The sequence below is a fragment of the Ursus maritimus genome, unplaced genomic scaffold, assembly GCF_017311325.1.
Source record: "Ursus maritimus isolate PB19 unplaced genomic scaffold, ASM1731132v1 scaffold_24, whole genome shotgun sequence".
Lineage (NCBI taxonomy): Eukaryota > Metazoa > Chordata > Mammalia > Carnivora > Ursidae > Ursus > Ursus maritimus.
This window is the reverse complement of record NW_024424897.1, coordinates 36,525,890-36,541,885: the sequence shown is the minus strand read 5'-3', so window position 1 is coordinate 36,541,885 and position 15,996 is coordinate 36,525,890. Positions and strand designations below refer to the sequence as shown.

The 15,996-nt window shown below is 38.3% G+C and overlaps 1 protein-coding gene across 7 annotated transcripts in view; it reads left to right on the top strand.

Moving 5' to 3' along the window:
• The window catches only part of AP2B1 (adaptor related protein complex 2 subunit beta 1), a 119,481-nt gene that overhangs the window by 70,139 nt on the left and 33,346 nt on the right, over positions 1 to 15,996 (top strand). For 6 of the 7 annotated variants that reach the window (XM_008695409.2, XM_040640989.1, XM_040640988.1 and 3 more), the window contains exons 15-18: positions 5,247 to 5,288; positions 6,139 to 6,285; positions 8,719 to 8,864; positions 13,852 to 13,981. In XM_008695409.2, the coding sequence (XP_008693631.1) occupies positions 5,247 to 5,288; positions 6,139 to 6,285; positions 8,719 to 8,864; positions 13,852 to 13,981 (465 nt within the window). The remainder of the gene's footprint in view (positions 1 to 5,246; positions 5,289 to 6,138; positions 6,286 to 8,718; positions 8,865 to 13,851; positions 13,982 to 15,996) is intronic. The other variant, XM_008695410.2, reaches the window with a different exon arrangement.

The window sequence follows — 15,996 nt, the reverse complement described above, 5'->3', positions numbered from 1 at the left end:
ATATGGTTAATAGAACATTCATTCACTGAATCAATATTTGAGTGCTGGTCTGTATCGGACTTTATTCTATGTACTGGGAATATAGTGACTAGGCCTTATAAGCTTATGTCCTAGTGGGGGAAAGAGAGGTGACAACTATAGATTTGGGTAGTGAGTATTGCGACATAAAATGAAACAGGATGCAGAGCTTCTCCTGTGGATTTTTACTGTACTCATCCTGGGGTTCTGTTGGACCTAAGAGACCAGTAGTGACACATTCTTTCCCTGTCCCATCTCAGGAAGTATTCTATTACATCCCCCTACTTTTCTGTTGATATAAGCCTTTTTTGTTATCAGGCCAAGGATGGATGGATGACTTTATATGATCTCAACTCATGCTATTCCACATCGAGTCCATTCTTAGCCATCACTTTAAAAGCTTTTGCATGGTTACAGATTCTTTTCACCAATTTAATTAGTTATATCTTATGATGCTTTTCTGAAAAGCTTTTGAAGAACAAATTAATGTTTGTAGCCAAACAGCTGAAAATTACACTTTTACCTAGAAGATGGTGTGTGCCTTCTAAAATCTAAAACCTTAATAGGAAAAACACAGACTGATGTTTTTGACCCCAGTAGGATTTTGGTCTGAACTTCATTGTTTGTGATGGGAATGGCTGTATACTATTTTTACATCATTCTATTTTGACTTCTGAATAATAGAGCTGTCAGTAAGCTATATGACGGGAAGCATTCCTTTAGACTCCCTTTAATTAAATCCATTCTGAAAAGCATCAAATGAAAAAGGTAGTAACTCTAGACAGAAGCAGAGAAATTTCTGAGCTTAAGATCTGCACCTCTAATTAAGAGAATGTCTTCAGATATTCTGTTCACCATAGGTTTAGAAGAAGGTAGGTATATTTTGGACTGGTCAGAGGTACATACCTGAAAGGGGCTAACCAAGATCAGCCATTGTGATCATTTGTGAGATTTTTTTTTTCTTTTGGTCTACTTAGTGGCCATCTCATTTGATACTCTTTTTATAAAAGACTTTCTTTTCTTGGAGTCAGGTGGACTTGTTGCCTTATAGAACCTTACTCATGAGTTCTCCTCTGTATTTCTGCTATTGTAGTATCTTGCCATTGATTGGATGAGGCTATTTCCTTTTGGTATCTAGCTGAACTAGAGCTGTGGGCAGACTCACCTTAACCTTTGGGCTCTGCCTGGCTCTGTTGCAGTTACATGTTCAGCATGTAACTGTGCTGAAATCCCTTTAGCCCATAAGTCACAATAAGTCACCATGAAATCATTGCTTTCCATCCAGTTACTCGATTAACACGCAAGGACACATTACTGTGTGTTTCAGCCTGAACCGAATCCAATTCAGCACCGCTTCAGGGATGGTAAAATGGCCACTCTTTGGCAATAGCCAAATGTTAGTATTATTCTCACTGCCATTTAATGACTACAACTACTATGATTTAGATTGGGGATTAGGGGAACCAAACCACTATGGCTTGCATACCACTAACCATGCCACCATTTAGACGTGGGTATTAGCTACACACCTTTAGGAAAATTCTGCTCAATTTTCAGCATTTGAAATATTCTTTTGCTGAAATTGGCACTTCGCCTTTCTTCGTCTTCCTCTATCCTGACATTATTTCCTTCATGGAGAAAATGGCAGCGTTAGTAAGGCAATCCTGGGAACAGTGGGAAGTGGATAGCTCCAGGAGACACTGAAAACATGGTAGCTAGACACCCAAGATGGAGATTAAAGCCATGCCCTGCACACCTAGCCCTTTTCACTTGGCTCCCACCAGCTCCCTGGATAACATATCACCGAATGTTTACAAGTCCTCGTTTGGCTGATTTTGTACCCTACCTGATAAGTATGACCAGGCAGATGAATCTTTTCTGACTCTAGATAATACCAGCAACTGAACTGACATGGTTAATGGCTAGTTCAGGCCAACGTGAGAACTTTTCTGTTTTATTCAGCCTTCCAGCTTGCTTCTTTTCTTTTTCTTGATTACTGTCTGCATTATCCTGCTGGTCACTGTGCACAGGAGAGGCCACTCCTTGGGTAACTGGCTCCCTTCCTTGCTGACATCTCTTTGTTAGTCACTCTTGCCCATCACTGTGCTATCACCCTTGTCATATTTTCTGAGAGGAGGATGATAACGTCCCTCAGGAACTTCTTCAGTCAAAAGGAAAGATGCTGAATAAAGTCTAAATAAGTTTCAGTTTTGCTAGGTAGAAAACATATATTGAAGTTGTCCTTTCCCTTTGCTCTCTGGATAACAGCACAGTTAGGTGAACCTTTATATTTTTGGCTACATGTCTCTTAATACCCTTTGGATCCTATCTCTTAAGATAGAGTTCTTGATTCCGTGTTGAAGCTGAGTTGTATCAGATATACTGAACATAAGCGTGAGACTATTGGGATTGCTTTTCAGTTTTTTTCATGTTTTTGAATAAAATTGACAAGCAGCATGGTGGGGAGAGTACATTGAGATCTTATCCAGCTAGGATAATGTTCATATAATACTCAAAAGATAAGAAGAATTAAATCTAAGAAAATAAGGGCTATACATAGGCTTTATTTCCTTTGGAAATAAAACCACCAGTGAGTGCCTTTTCTCAATGCCTTTTATTGAATTTAGCATATTGGATAAAACCACTGTTTCTCTTCCACTGTGTTTTTACTTTCTTGCCACTGAGTGCTAATCAGGTCCATACAGAATTCCATCTCTTTTAAGCTTAGGTTGTAAGCCTGGCCAGAAGGGAGTAGAATGGTTGAGGGGAAGAAGGGGTAAGTCCATTAGAAAGTCAAAGCAGATCAAAGCATCAGGACAAATGAGACATGGCGCATCCTCCCCTTCCTTATTAAGGATTTTTTTGTTTTTCTTCTTCTCCTCCTCAAGCTCTAGCTTTCTTTTTATTCAGGAGTTAGCTCCAAAGTCATTTTCAAACAGGTAAATCTTTTCTGATTCCAAACATTAGTTAATTACCTAAGGCATTGGTTTTCAACCTTGTCTATACATTAGAATCACTAGGAGAGCTTTTCAGAATTCTGATGCCCAGACTCCACCCCAGAACAATTAAATCACTACCTCTGGGGGTGAGACTCCGGCATCAGTATTTTTTTAAATGCTCCCCCCCCCCAGTTTATACATACACAGGTGGTTGATTTAGTAGTGTATCTAAGGTTAAAAACCATAGTTGATAGAATACAACTGTAGTAGTTATTAGTACTGTTATTCTGTGAAACCTTCCAGGGTTTTATGAAGGAGAAATTAAAAAACTAAAGACCTCCCATAATCAGCCTGCCTTTGCAAACTTATTTTCTGTGACTTTTTTTTACACATATCTACCCTGTGCTCAGTCTAATTGGACTGTTCCTTCTTCTTGATCCTGCTTTTATTCATGTTTTTTTATGGCATTTGTACATGCTGTTTGGGAAATAACCTCCCCCTTTTTGCTTGTATAATCCCACACTACCCCCTCTTTGAAGCTTTTCATTATTCCTCAGCCAAAAGGAGGCTCTTCCCTTCAATACTTCTCTCTCTCTTTTTGTTTTGTTTTGTTTTAGTATATTCTGTGTGGTTTTGCATTCATGTTGTAGTTCTCCTGCCAGTGTTTTTTATTCGTCTATGCATTCCCCTCATTGCCTGACCTCTTTACATTCCCCGTAGTGCCTTGCATCCAGTTGATGTTATATAAGTGTTCATTTGAATTAAAGGTGGTTTTCAGATGTCATGCTACAGCTGTGTGCTATTCCAGAACCAGACAGAAAGCAGATGTGTGATATCTTTTCTGTTTGCTTTCAGACTTTTCCAGTTGTTTGAATTCTTCGTCATGGTGACCTTTTATATTACGCATGTGATTTTTGGCTTATTTTCAACCATTAAGTAATCTTCAGGAACCAGGTTCTAGAAACAGCTCTTCAAGGTTTGGAGTGCTCTGTAGCTTAGCGCAGAGAATGCTTATTAGTGCTAGTTATGAAAAACACCTGCCTGGCCCATTTTCTGTCATGGTGGGAACAGGATTTTGTCATAGGTCTCAGTGTTTTTCTGGGTAGATTATTTTTTAGATTTTGGCAACCCTGTTTCATGTATTTTTTCACTGAGAAGATAAATCCTCTTTCTCAAATTGTGAAAACCAGTACAATTTTGCTTTTTAACATAACCACAGCACAAAGATTTCCAAGTTTCTACCACTAAATGACAGATAATAACGGAAACAGTGTTTGTAGAGCAGACAAGGCATTTGGTGATTCAAAGAGGAATTTCAGATACACAGTGAGAACTAGGGAAGAGGCAAATGCGGAACTGTAGCCAAAAAAGGTGGTGTTTGCTTTTTATACAGCACTGTTAGTTGTGTGTATATTTTATGTTTCTTCATGCCAGCTGTTTTCAGCTTCAGTTCTTCTTTAATGCTTTTGTCGTGGAAGCCTGACTTCAGGATGAATTAGAGCACTGAGGGGGAAAAAGCCCAGGTTAAGAATCATGTGGAATGATTTTCCTGTCACCTAGCTAATTAAGTCTGTCTGATTCTCCAATAGTTAGCATCCTTTTACATGATCTCCAGATAACCTACAGCCATTTCTCCTTAGTACTATCGACTGTGAAAGAGATTTGAAGCATTGCATGCCTTCCTGCTTCCTCCCCGGGTAGGGTATCTTGACCTGTCCCAGCTGTTTTCTTTCTTAGGAAAGTTCTAAATTCTCAAAATCATTCTTGTTCCACCTATAATTTTTGAAGCTTGAAATTGCTCCATACTGGTTTGGTTCCCACCTTCTCAGTGGGACAGCAGGTTTTGTAGATCAAGGCACATTTTAGTTTTTCTTTGCTTTTCTTTTTTTTTCTCCCTTAAATTTCTTTTTAGGGGAAAAATAAAACACTTTCAAGACATTACTGCTTGGAGGTAGAGCTTCTTGGAATATGTAAATTCTTTAAATCCGGCTTAGGTTTGTGCCTATGTACCCCAATAGGAAGATTGGATCTGAAACATCCCTGAGATGTCCCAGCTCCATCTTCTTTCCAAGTTTTCTCAGAACTCCCACACACACCATCAATACCACTACTCGGTTCCCCTAGGAGATATTTCTTGGCAATCTAGAATTTCTTTAGGCTTTGGGAGTCAAGTTGAACAGCATGTATTCCAGCAACTTGGTAGAGCAATTTACAGATTCTATATGGGCATCTAGTACCTAGCTAAATGAACTCTACCTCTCTCTCCTCTCTCTCCTTTCTCTCTTTCAGCTTGGCAGTGACCTTGGCGGGGGCATTGGAGGAAGTCCGGCAGTAAGTGCCATCCGTTTTTTTCACCATGGGATGCGCTGCCCCCTGTTTGATGCCTTTCCTATGCACACATTCTCAGACCAGCCACCGCTGCTGTCTAGCATTGTACTCCAAAACCTCTATAGCAGTATATGAAGAGTAGAAAGTAGCATAGGGTTACTTGGATTCTTCAGAGACGTACACCACATGTGGTGTAGGGACATCTTTAGGGATTGGCGCTCTGGTGTCTGCAGAGATCTTTGTCTTCCTGACATTAAAGAGCTAAAGGAAATGGAACCTCCCATCTTGACTCGAGAATGCTCTTATTGTCTAGTGTCATCTACAAAGAACTTGAGAGAGTCGGCTGGACTCAGGGAGACTCTCCTCGTAAGTGACTGAGGTGGGGGGGTATGAATATCCATCCCCCCCCCCCAGGAGAGTTTCCTACTGATATTTATGCCTAAGTGGGAAAGTAAAACTTGTCTGCACCCAAGTGGAAATAGAACTGCTTTCTAAGTTGGATGCTTCTTCTTTCTATAGAAACAGACTCCCCCTTCGTTAGGGTACCTGTAGGCCTTTTGCACAGAATCATGGAAGCTAAAATTGGAAACTAACAGAAAAGATCTTGGATCACTGTGTTCCTGGTCCTACTGATTACTCTCTGATAGAACTTCTAAAGAGTGTTTGTATATTATCAGTGATGAAAAAATAACTGTGATGATTAAGAGGACAAAGAATATACTACTTCAACTCCAAGAGTATTGTAATTATGGTGTGTTCTTATTGTTTTATCAATACTACTAAAATATAGATCAACATGTTAAGGGCTATTAATCTGTTTTTCCTGGTTCCCCCCTTCCCTTTTTCCCTGCAGGTGGGACAATCCTTCATCCCCTCATCAGTGCCTGCAACCTTTGCTCCTTCACCTACTCCTGCTGTGGTCAGCAGTGGTCTGAATGACCTGTTTGAACTCTCCACGGGAATAGGCATGGCACCTGGTGGATATGTGGCTCCTAAGGCTGTAAGTAAAGTGATACTTTCTTAATGAACAATACCTGAATTACTTAACATTTTTTGTTACTTCCACTGATAATAAATCCAGGGTTTGTGCCCTTGTCCTAGACGATTTAAGAGGAAGATGAAAAGTAGCCTGAAATTCAGCAGTACAAAGCACCGTAGCATCCTCATTAACTATTTTTATAATTAGACTTAAAATTGGAAATATTAAACATTTGTGTTTTGTTCTTTTGCTTAGAAATATTGTCTGGTTTGTCAACACTGAAGTCAATCTAGTGTAAATCCAGCTAATGCAACAGTGAGAGGTGGGGTAGGGGACGGAGTATAGAGGAGTAACATTTTTACTTCTCTCTCCTTCCATTCCCCTTTTCGATTGGTATTACGTATGGATTCCAGAGTGCTGTTGTCCACATTTGGCTTTCATGGATTTTATTGTACCTTTTTAGAGTTCTGATTTAGGTTTCTGTCATTGGTGCTTTTCTAGTCTCAACCTTGCTTAATGTCCTGCTTAGACTGAATTTCAAAAGTGGAAACCGCTGTAAGTGAAGCTTATTTCAGCCTTTGGGAATAGTGCCATCTGGGTTAGGCCCAGTGTCTTATAATTGTGCCTTTCTGGGGGACAAGATGCCTGTTTGTTTCCTGAATTCTCTGCCTGCCTATCTGACTCTAGAGGATCCGTACTACAGAGATGTAGACCAGCTGTCCATTCCAAGGGTCGTAACTTTGTCTACACAGCTGCTGAATAGAGTGACCAAAAATAAGATTTAAAACTGAGCCATAATATTTTGGCACAATACAGTAACTTGGTTGTTAGGTCTGTGTTGGATATTATCCCACAGACTTTTAACTATTGGTTAAAAGATTATCTAATGCATTTGTTTACTAACATTAAAGTAATACATACAAATGACAAATGTAAGTAATGTAGAAATGGCAGACGGAAAATTAAGTTTCCCTGTCCTCACTTTCCCATAGATAGCCACTATTAACTCTCTTGTGTGTCCTACCAGAAGAAAAGGATTATGCATATACTTATGTCTGTATTCTTTAACAGTACTAGGTCAGTGGAATATACTGCTTTGCATCTTTTTTTCCCTCTACTATATTATTTCGAATATCTGTATCCACTGTATTGATGTGCCACAACTTATTTAATCATTCTCTTATTGGTGGACATACAGGTTATTCTCTTGGTCCTACCACCCCCCCTTTTTTTGTTATTACAGTGTTGCCGTGAACATCTTTGCGTATGTATATCCTGGTATACGTACATTTTTTTTATCCTGATATATTTTTGTAAGTATAGTTATAGGGTAAACCTGCAGTGTGCTTGATCATTAAACATTTTAAAATAGACATTCTCCACTTACCTTCCAAAAGGTAACATCAGCAGCACGGTACAGAGTGCCAGATTGCTTAAATTCTCCGTTGAGTATTATTGACTTTTAGGATTTTTGACCCTCTGATAGATGAAAAATATCTTATGGTTGTTTGATTTCATTTTCTTCCTTCCTTTCCTTTTTTTCTTTAGTGTGGCTGAATATGTTTTCATGTTTGTGCAACCACCCGCTGATGCTTTGGTATTCTGTCTTAGATGGTCAGAACAGTTAATGAATTTCCTGATTTTTTTGTTTGTTTGTTTAAGATTTATTTATCTTTAGAGCAGGAGCAGGGGGAGGAGCAGAGGAGAGGGAGAGGATCTCAAGCAGACTCCCCGCTGAGTTCAGAGCCCAACTCAGGGCTCCATCTCATGACCCTGAGATCATGGACTGAGCCACCCAGGCACCCCCTGATTTTTTTTTTTAATTAACTCTTATGGTCCAGGATTATCACAGGTTCTAGGGTCAGGGATGGGTAATGGATTATGTAGAGAAGATAGGCATTCAAATTACTTAAGCCACATCTAAGTACTATTTAGCAGAAACTATAGCAAGAGTTAAAAATATACATAAGACGTGGTCCTTTCCCTTAAGATTACTGATAATGGTTTTAGTGATGATTAAAAAAAAAAGTCTTCAAAGATACAGACATGCTATTTTCATTAGTAGATTCAGTTTCTTCCCTTTTAAGCCTTTTACCAAATGGGCTAATAAAAAAAACACATTATACTCATTGCAATTTCTCTTTGCCTTGTATATACATTTGGTAGCAGTAGTCAAGCAGTAAAATGACCAAGTTGAACAGAAGATGGAGAACTAGCCAGGGTTATTCATAGACTGTTTTCATGTGGGTTTGGTTTGGTTTGGTTCTTCAATTGAGAACAATCTCAAAATTAGAGACTATCCAGAGCCTTTTGCATCTGACTTGATATTTATAGTATAAAAATCACCATAATTGCCTAAAGAAGCGAAATATTAATTTCATCTTTATATATTCAAAACAAATAGCATCGAGATCAATCTTCTGTGGTTCCATTGGGCTCTATACTGTCTTTTAGGTCTGGTTGCCTGCAGTAAAAGCTAAAGGCTTGGAGATTTCCGGAACTTTTACTCACCGCCAAGGGCACATCTATATGGAAATGAACTTCACCAACAAAGCTCTGCAGCACATGACAGACTTTGCAATCCAGTTTAACAAGAATAGGTAAGAAGTCTGAGTCCTTGGCTCGGTCATGAAACAACATTTTGCCTGTGTCCCAAAAAACCAATGTTCCATTTTTAGCAATACGTTAAAAACTCTCATGTTGACAGATGTTGGGTGTAGAGTGAGAGCTGGTCTTACATGTCTATTCACTTGTCAGCTTCCACTCTGGAGACCCTACAGAATTTTGATGGGAAACTCATTCATATGGAAAAAGGAAACCAGAATTTACTTATTGCCTTCTTAAAGGATTCTAGGACTAAAAAAGTTGTTAATAAACTATTTGCAAAAAAAATTTTTTTTAAATTGAAACCCATTTATTTATTCAACAAACAATTGTGTAGCATCTATGTGTCAGACATTTCTAGGTACTGGGGCTAGAGTAGTGAATGAAACAAGTGAGTATCCAAAGCCCACGTTTTGGTGGGAAAAATGAACATACTTTGGTTGATGTAAAAAATTTGAAACATAAAAAAAAAAAAAATTTTTGAAACATAGTATACCTGTTAGCTGAATAATATAGGCAGACAGTGTGCTTTTATTTTTTTATTTTTTATTTATTTTTTTTTAAAGATTTTATTTATTTATTCGACAGAGATAGAGACAGCCAGTGAGAGAGGGAACACAAGCAGGGGGAGTGGGAGAGGAAGAAGCAGGCTCCCAGCGGAGGAGCCTGATGTGGGGCTCGATCCCATAACGCCGGGATCACGCCCTGAGCCGAAGGCAGACGCTTAACGACTGAGCCACCCAGGCGCCCTGACAGTGTGCTTTTAGCAATGTATTCTCTGCCTTAATAAGGAAGAGAGCATGAAGATGTAAATATTGATTTTTTTATAGTTACGAAACATCACTGTTTTTTATTAAATATCGTGGTTTAGGAAACTGCTGAAGTTTGATGGCAGGTCCATTTGTTCATAAATACAAGATAATCAATTTGTTTCTAACAAAATAGTAATTGGACCCTTAAAGCAGATTTAATAAAATTTGTCAGTGACAGCTTTTATCAGTGATTGTCTTACTTATTTCTAAGCATTTGGGAATAACTTTTATACCCTAGATTGAAAGTTTGGCACATTAGAAATCACTTAAGTATCTAGAAAGTCTGTGTTTCCTTTTGTCAGACTATTTCTATTTCCAGCTATTTGCCAATTTTAGCCATTCTTATGAGTTTATAGTAACTTGCATTTTAATTTCTCATTTTAATTTGCATTTCCCTAATGACTAATGATATTGAGCAATTTTTTCATCAATGTATTGACCATTATATCTTTAGTGAATTATCTGCTCAATCTTTCTTTTTTTAGTTTTATTATCCAGTAATAACAGTTCTTCATATATTGTGGATACAAATCCTTTGTCAGATATATGTCTTGCAAATATTTTTTGTGACTTTATTTTCTTAACAGTTTCTTTCGAAAAGAAAAAGTTTTGTATTGCTTATGCTCTTTGTGTTCTAAGAAATCTTTGGTCCATGGATACAAAGATCTTTTTTTCTGTTGTTTTTTGTTTTTTTTTAACAGAAGTGGTATAGATTGAGCTCCTACATTAACTCATATAATCCATTTTGAGATAATTTTTAAATATGGTGTAAAGTAAGAGAGTCAAAGTAAACTTGTTTTTTCCATAGTAAGCCTTGAAATCAGATAGTACAAACTCTCTATCTTTGCTCTTTTTCAAAATTGTTTTGGTTATTCTAGGTCCTTTGCCTGCTGGGATTTTGACTTAGAATGTAGATCAGTTTGGGAGAAAATTGACATCAAACAATACTGAGTTCTAATCCATCAGCTTGCTTTATCATCTTTAACTTCTCTCTGCACCGTTTTATAATTTCTCATGTACAGATCTTGCATGTCTGTTGTCAAATTTAAGTATGTCATAGTTTTGATGGTATAGTAAATAGCATTCTTCTCATATTAATATTTGTTTCTTCCTGGTATATAGAAGTAGAATTGATTTTTGTATGTTGAACTAATATCGTGCAACTTTGTTAAATTCCCTTATTAGTTCTAGTAACTTTCTTGTAGATTCCTTAGTTTTCTACATAGATCAATCATTTTGTCTGTGAATAGAGACAGTTTTATCTTTTCCTTTTCAGTCTTAATGCCTTTTCTTTTCTTGCCTGACTATACTAGGATCTGCAGTAAATGTTGAGTGCATGTGGTAAGAAGGGACCTCTTTGTCATGTTCTAATTCTCTGGGGGAAAGCATTCAGTCTTTCACCATTATGTGCAGTGTTAACTGTAGGTTTTTCATGGAGGTTGAGGGAGTTCCCTTCTCTTCCTAGTTTGTTGAGTTTTACTGTGAGTGGGTATTAAATTATTAATTATTATTAATTTATTACAATTCATTTATTATTGATTTGTTATAATTTATTAATGTCAGATGCTGCATTTATTGATGTGATCATGTGATTCTTTTTTAGTTTATTTATATGATGGATTACAGTGATTGATTTTTTTGAATGCTACCCCAGTCTCATATTCTATGGATAAATCCTGTCTGGTCAGGATATATTGTCTATTTTTATGTATTGCTGAATTTGATTTGCTAAGATTTTGTTGAGTATTTTTTGCATCTATGTTCTTGATGTAGTTTTGAGCATTTCTGACATGGTTTATTCTTTTCTCTTATTTTTTTCCTGAGTTTTATTGACTGTCCTTTACCTTCTCCTCTCGTCTAGCCATCTCTTCCCCAAGTGCTTCCTTCACTGTTACGTGTTCTCCTTTGGTGACTGCAATTCCTTTATTAAGGGTATTTTTCCATTAACTTCTGTGTAAACGTTTCATTACTTCCTTTTTTTTTTTTAAGATTTTATTTTTTTGAGAGAGACAGAGCATGTGAGCCACCCAGGCGCCCCCATAATTTCCATTGTTTTTATGGCAAATTATTTTCAAGTATGTTTTGTTTGTCAGTAAGCTTTGTACTGCTGTTTTTCCACCTTTTTGTAATAGTGTCTTTGAGTGTGTGCTGTGCTTATACCATTTTGATACTCCTATCTGAATGAGCTGGAATTTGCAGGACTGCTATTAGCAGGAGGCCCCTGTAGACGAGGAAGATAAGCCAGGGTCGCTTTGTTAGGCTTTGCTACTCAGGGACCCTCCGTCCTTTGCTGTGGTGTGGCCACAGCTCCTCTGCCTCTGAGAACCTGACTTTATTCAAGAAAACTGTATTTCAGTCCTGAGCTCTACAGATTCTCTTACTGGTTTCTGCCTCAGAGGAACACAGCCCTGTCTTCCAAGGTATCTGTTTCCCCTTAGAAGATGTTCTTGAGCTCTGTCACCTCCAGGCCCCCCTGGGGACTTTCCACCTTCTTTCTTCACCTGACCTGTTTGGTATTTGCCCTACTCAGTAGTGCTTGGCACCTGGAATGGGTTTCTCTTCTGAGAATGGATATTTATGGTCAGTATCTGAGGCCCGCTAGCACTGGTTGCCTCTGAACTCTCTGTGCCTCCCTACTGCACCTCCAGAGCTTCTCTCACCAGTTCTGCTGATCTCATGTGCTTCGGCCACACGTAAATAGAATTGGGAGCTTGTAGGTTTTCTCAGTCTTGTAGTTTTGCAGAAGGTGAAGTTGTAGATTAGTAAGGAATTTTTCCTTCTTTGTTTCTTCTGTATCATTTCTAAGAGGAGCAATTGGAAGATTAGGAGCTAAGCTGCTGCCCTGTTTCTATCCCAGCACTGCCTTCAGACAGAGACTGCTGACCATGAGAGCAAGATCAAAAGAGCAGAACGGTTGTTTGCTCTATGAATGTTATACCAAAATGAGTGATGTGTATTCTCAGGATCACTTTATTATTACATTTTGATATCCTAAAGCATAGTTTAGGAAAAAGAAAATGTTTTTCTGCCATCCTGTGACTCTTGAAAGATATTACCTGTATAAATTCCATAGTTACATATAATACGTTTATAAACTCTGTAGTTTATTTTATAAATATTATAGCCCCATCTGCCTTCCTGAGGCTAATTAGAACACAAATTCAGTATAAATTTATATCGTTCATTTGTGTATTTGTTAACCTGTAGGCCTACTTTTCCCTTTATACTCATTCTATTTGAAATTCTTTTATTTCTTGTACATAAGATATATCTGTCCTCTTGATTTCAGCTTAGGTCATGATCTCAGGGTCATGAGATTGAGCCCTATGCTGCGCGTGGAGCCTGCTTTTAAGATTCTGTCTCTCCCTCTGCCCCTCCCCTCCTCCCTGCTTGGGTATGTTCTCCCTTCCGCTGGTGCATGCCCACTCTCTCAAACAAACAAACAAACAAACAAACAAAAAACAAAAGCAAAAACAAAACACGTCTGCTCTCATATGTATTTGTTATTTATGTAACTCCAGACTCAGGTTTTTCCCATCTCTTTACTATTCTTTTATTGTTATTAGACAGGCTTCTCCATGAAGTCAAAGTAGTGGGTACACACTCCTTGACTTAGGGCTGGAAAGTGACCAGCTTGGAATGTCTAAGCCAATCAATTTTGCTTCACTTTCACTGGCTCTTTTCCAGTGATTGTGTCTTACGTAGGTAAACAAAAAAGAAAATTAGAATTACCAGTAATCCATCTTCTGGATTGCTGAGGCAGGTCATCAAGCTAGTGAAATAATGTCAGTTTATTGTACTTTACAGGGTGTGTGTTCTTAAGTCTTCTTTCTCCCAGGGATTTTCTAAGGAAAGATGTTTTTTTCAAAAAAAAAAGAGAGAGAAAGAAACTTATTAAATCTGTCCCTCTAGTGGTGTGAGACATAAACTAGCAGAACAATTCTGTACTTACGAATGTTTTCTCCTTTCTCAAATCTATTTAATGCGAAACAGGTTATACTGAAATCAGTGTTACAGCAAATTAGAATTAAGCATCTTGGTTCTATTGTTTCTTCCATTTAATTTTATTAAAAATTATGTTCAAGTGGAGTAAAGAGCCATTGAAACCCAAAGATGTGGCTAAATCTTGCCTCCTCATTAACCTTTGGAATTTTTTCATCCTCTTTCCTAGCTTTGGTGTCATCCCCAGCACTCCTCTGGCCATCCATACACCACTGATGCCAAACCAGAGCATTGATGTCTCACTGCCTCTCAACACCTTGGGCCCAGTCATGAAGATGGAACCTCTGAATAACCTGCAGGTTAGAGTTTTGCTTCACTCAGGGGGTGCAACTTGATACCTTTCCAATTTTATTTCGTTTATATATAAAATAACCTCTCTCTCTTCCTCATGTTAGATTTGGTCATGGAATATTCAGATTTGAAATAACTACGGAGAAGAGTTTGTTTATTTGTTTATTTAGAGAGCACAGGGGAGGGGCAGAGGGGGAGAGAGAATCTTAAGCAGGCTCCACACCCAGCAAGGAGCCCAACTCAGGGCTTGATATCCTAACCTAGCTTAGATCATGACCTTAGCTGAAATCAAGAGTCACTTGCTTAACTGACCGAGTCACACAGGTGCCCCTTATTTTATTTAAAAAAAAAAAAAGAAGAAGAAGAAGTCATATTGGTGCCTGGCTGGCTCATTTGGTAGATCATGCGACTCTTGATCTTGGGGTCATTATTTCAAGCCTCACATTGGGTGTAGAGTTTAATTTAAAAATAAAAACAGATTGGGGTGTGTGGGTGGCTCAGTCCATTAAGCGCATCCCCCTCTTGGTCTCAGCTTGGGTCTTGATCTCACAGTCATGAGTTCGTACGCCATGCTGGGGGTGGAGCCTACTTTAAAAAAAAAAAAAAAGTCTTACCTTTACATAGGAAGTTACTCATTCTTTTACTCAACAAACATTTAGAAACTTTTGTAAGATCTTATTTACAGACCTTTTCTCTAAAGACTTTTGTAGCGAATTTGTCATTTATATGAGAATAGATTTATGTAGAAGTTATATTTGAACACAACCACAAATATAGTTATTTGGATATAAAGGCCCCTATTAGCACATAACTATGATAAGTCGCAGCATCTTAGAGGAGCTCAGAACTTTATCAGGTCTACAAGAGCCTCTCGATCTTGAAAATACTGAATTTTTTAGAATGCTTAAGTACTAGCTGAGAGTTTCATTCAGTTTTCATCTGTTTTGAATTTCTCTTTGAAATATAAGCCTTCTGGGGTTCAAGCAACATGAAGGCGGACTAGTAAGCTTGTAAGCTCAAGTGTAGCGGTATCAAAGGGTTATTAATACAGATAAAAGCCCTAGATGTGGTGGATTTTTAAATGCTCACAAGGACAAGAAAGACAGCCCTGGGTCCACCTAAGATTGGGAACTGTAACTGATCTCTGCTCAGAGCTGATACCCTGGAAGGGTAACTCCCTCAGTGGAGGGGGAACTGGGAAGTGTTTCCAGGAAGGCAGGTGATGGAAAAGTTTCTCTCTGACCAGCGTTCTGGATGCCCTCTTATGAGAAATCCAGAGCCCAGTATTTTTCCATACATGGCATAATATATGGGCATATAGTCCAAATTTATACAAGATATGTAGGTACAGTGTTCTCCAAACCAATAAATTAATGTAAAATTGGTCCAGGACTGGTGAAATCCACGGTACCTGGCAGAAGCAATTGCAAAGCAGTCGTTTTGTAGCAGCTGTAAACTTCAGGGCCGTCAGGACTCCCACTTGAAAAGAAAATCTCTTTTGAAAATGAGCTCACAGAGGCACCTTGGTGGCTCAGTCAGTTGAGCATCTGCTTTCGGCTCGGGTCATGATCTCAGGGTCCTGGGATTGAGCCCCCCATTGGGCTCCCTGCTGAGCAGGGAGCCTGCTTCTCCCACTCCTTCTGCCCCTCCGCCTCACTTGTGCTTGCTCACTCTCTCTCAAATAAATAAAATCTTAAAAAAAAAAAAAAAAAGGAAAGCTCATAAATTGAACCATAAAAAGAGGGAAAGGTGTACAATGAAAGACAGAAGACACAGCAGACAGAGGATGAGTATTCCCCTTCCACCAAGAGCTTGAAATGAATAGTCTGAATGAGACTAAAAATACAAAATACGTTTAAAATGATTAAAGAAAAATATCAACCTTCCACTTTCAGTCAAGACAGGTGGGATACCATTGCTCAATCTTCTGGAAATACCAGTGTGAATCCTAGTACTAATGGTGAGACATCAACAGTACAATTACTTGGAGTTAAGATTAATGTTCTTCAGTAGTTTAAATACC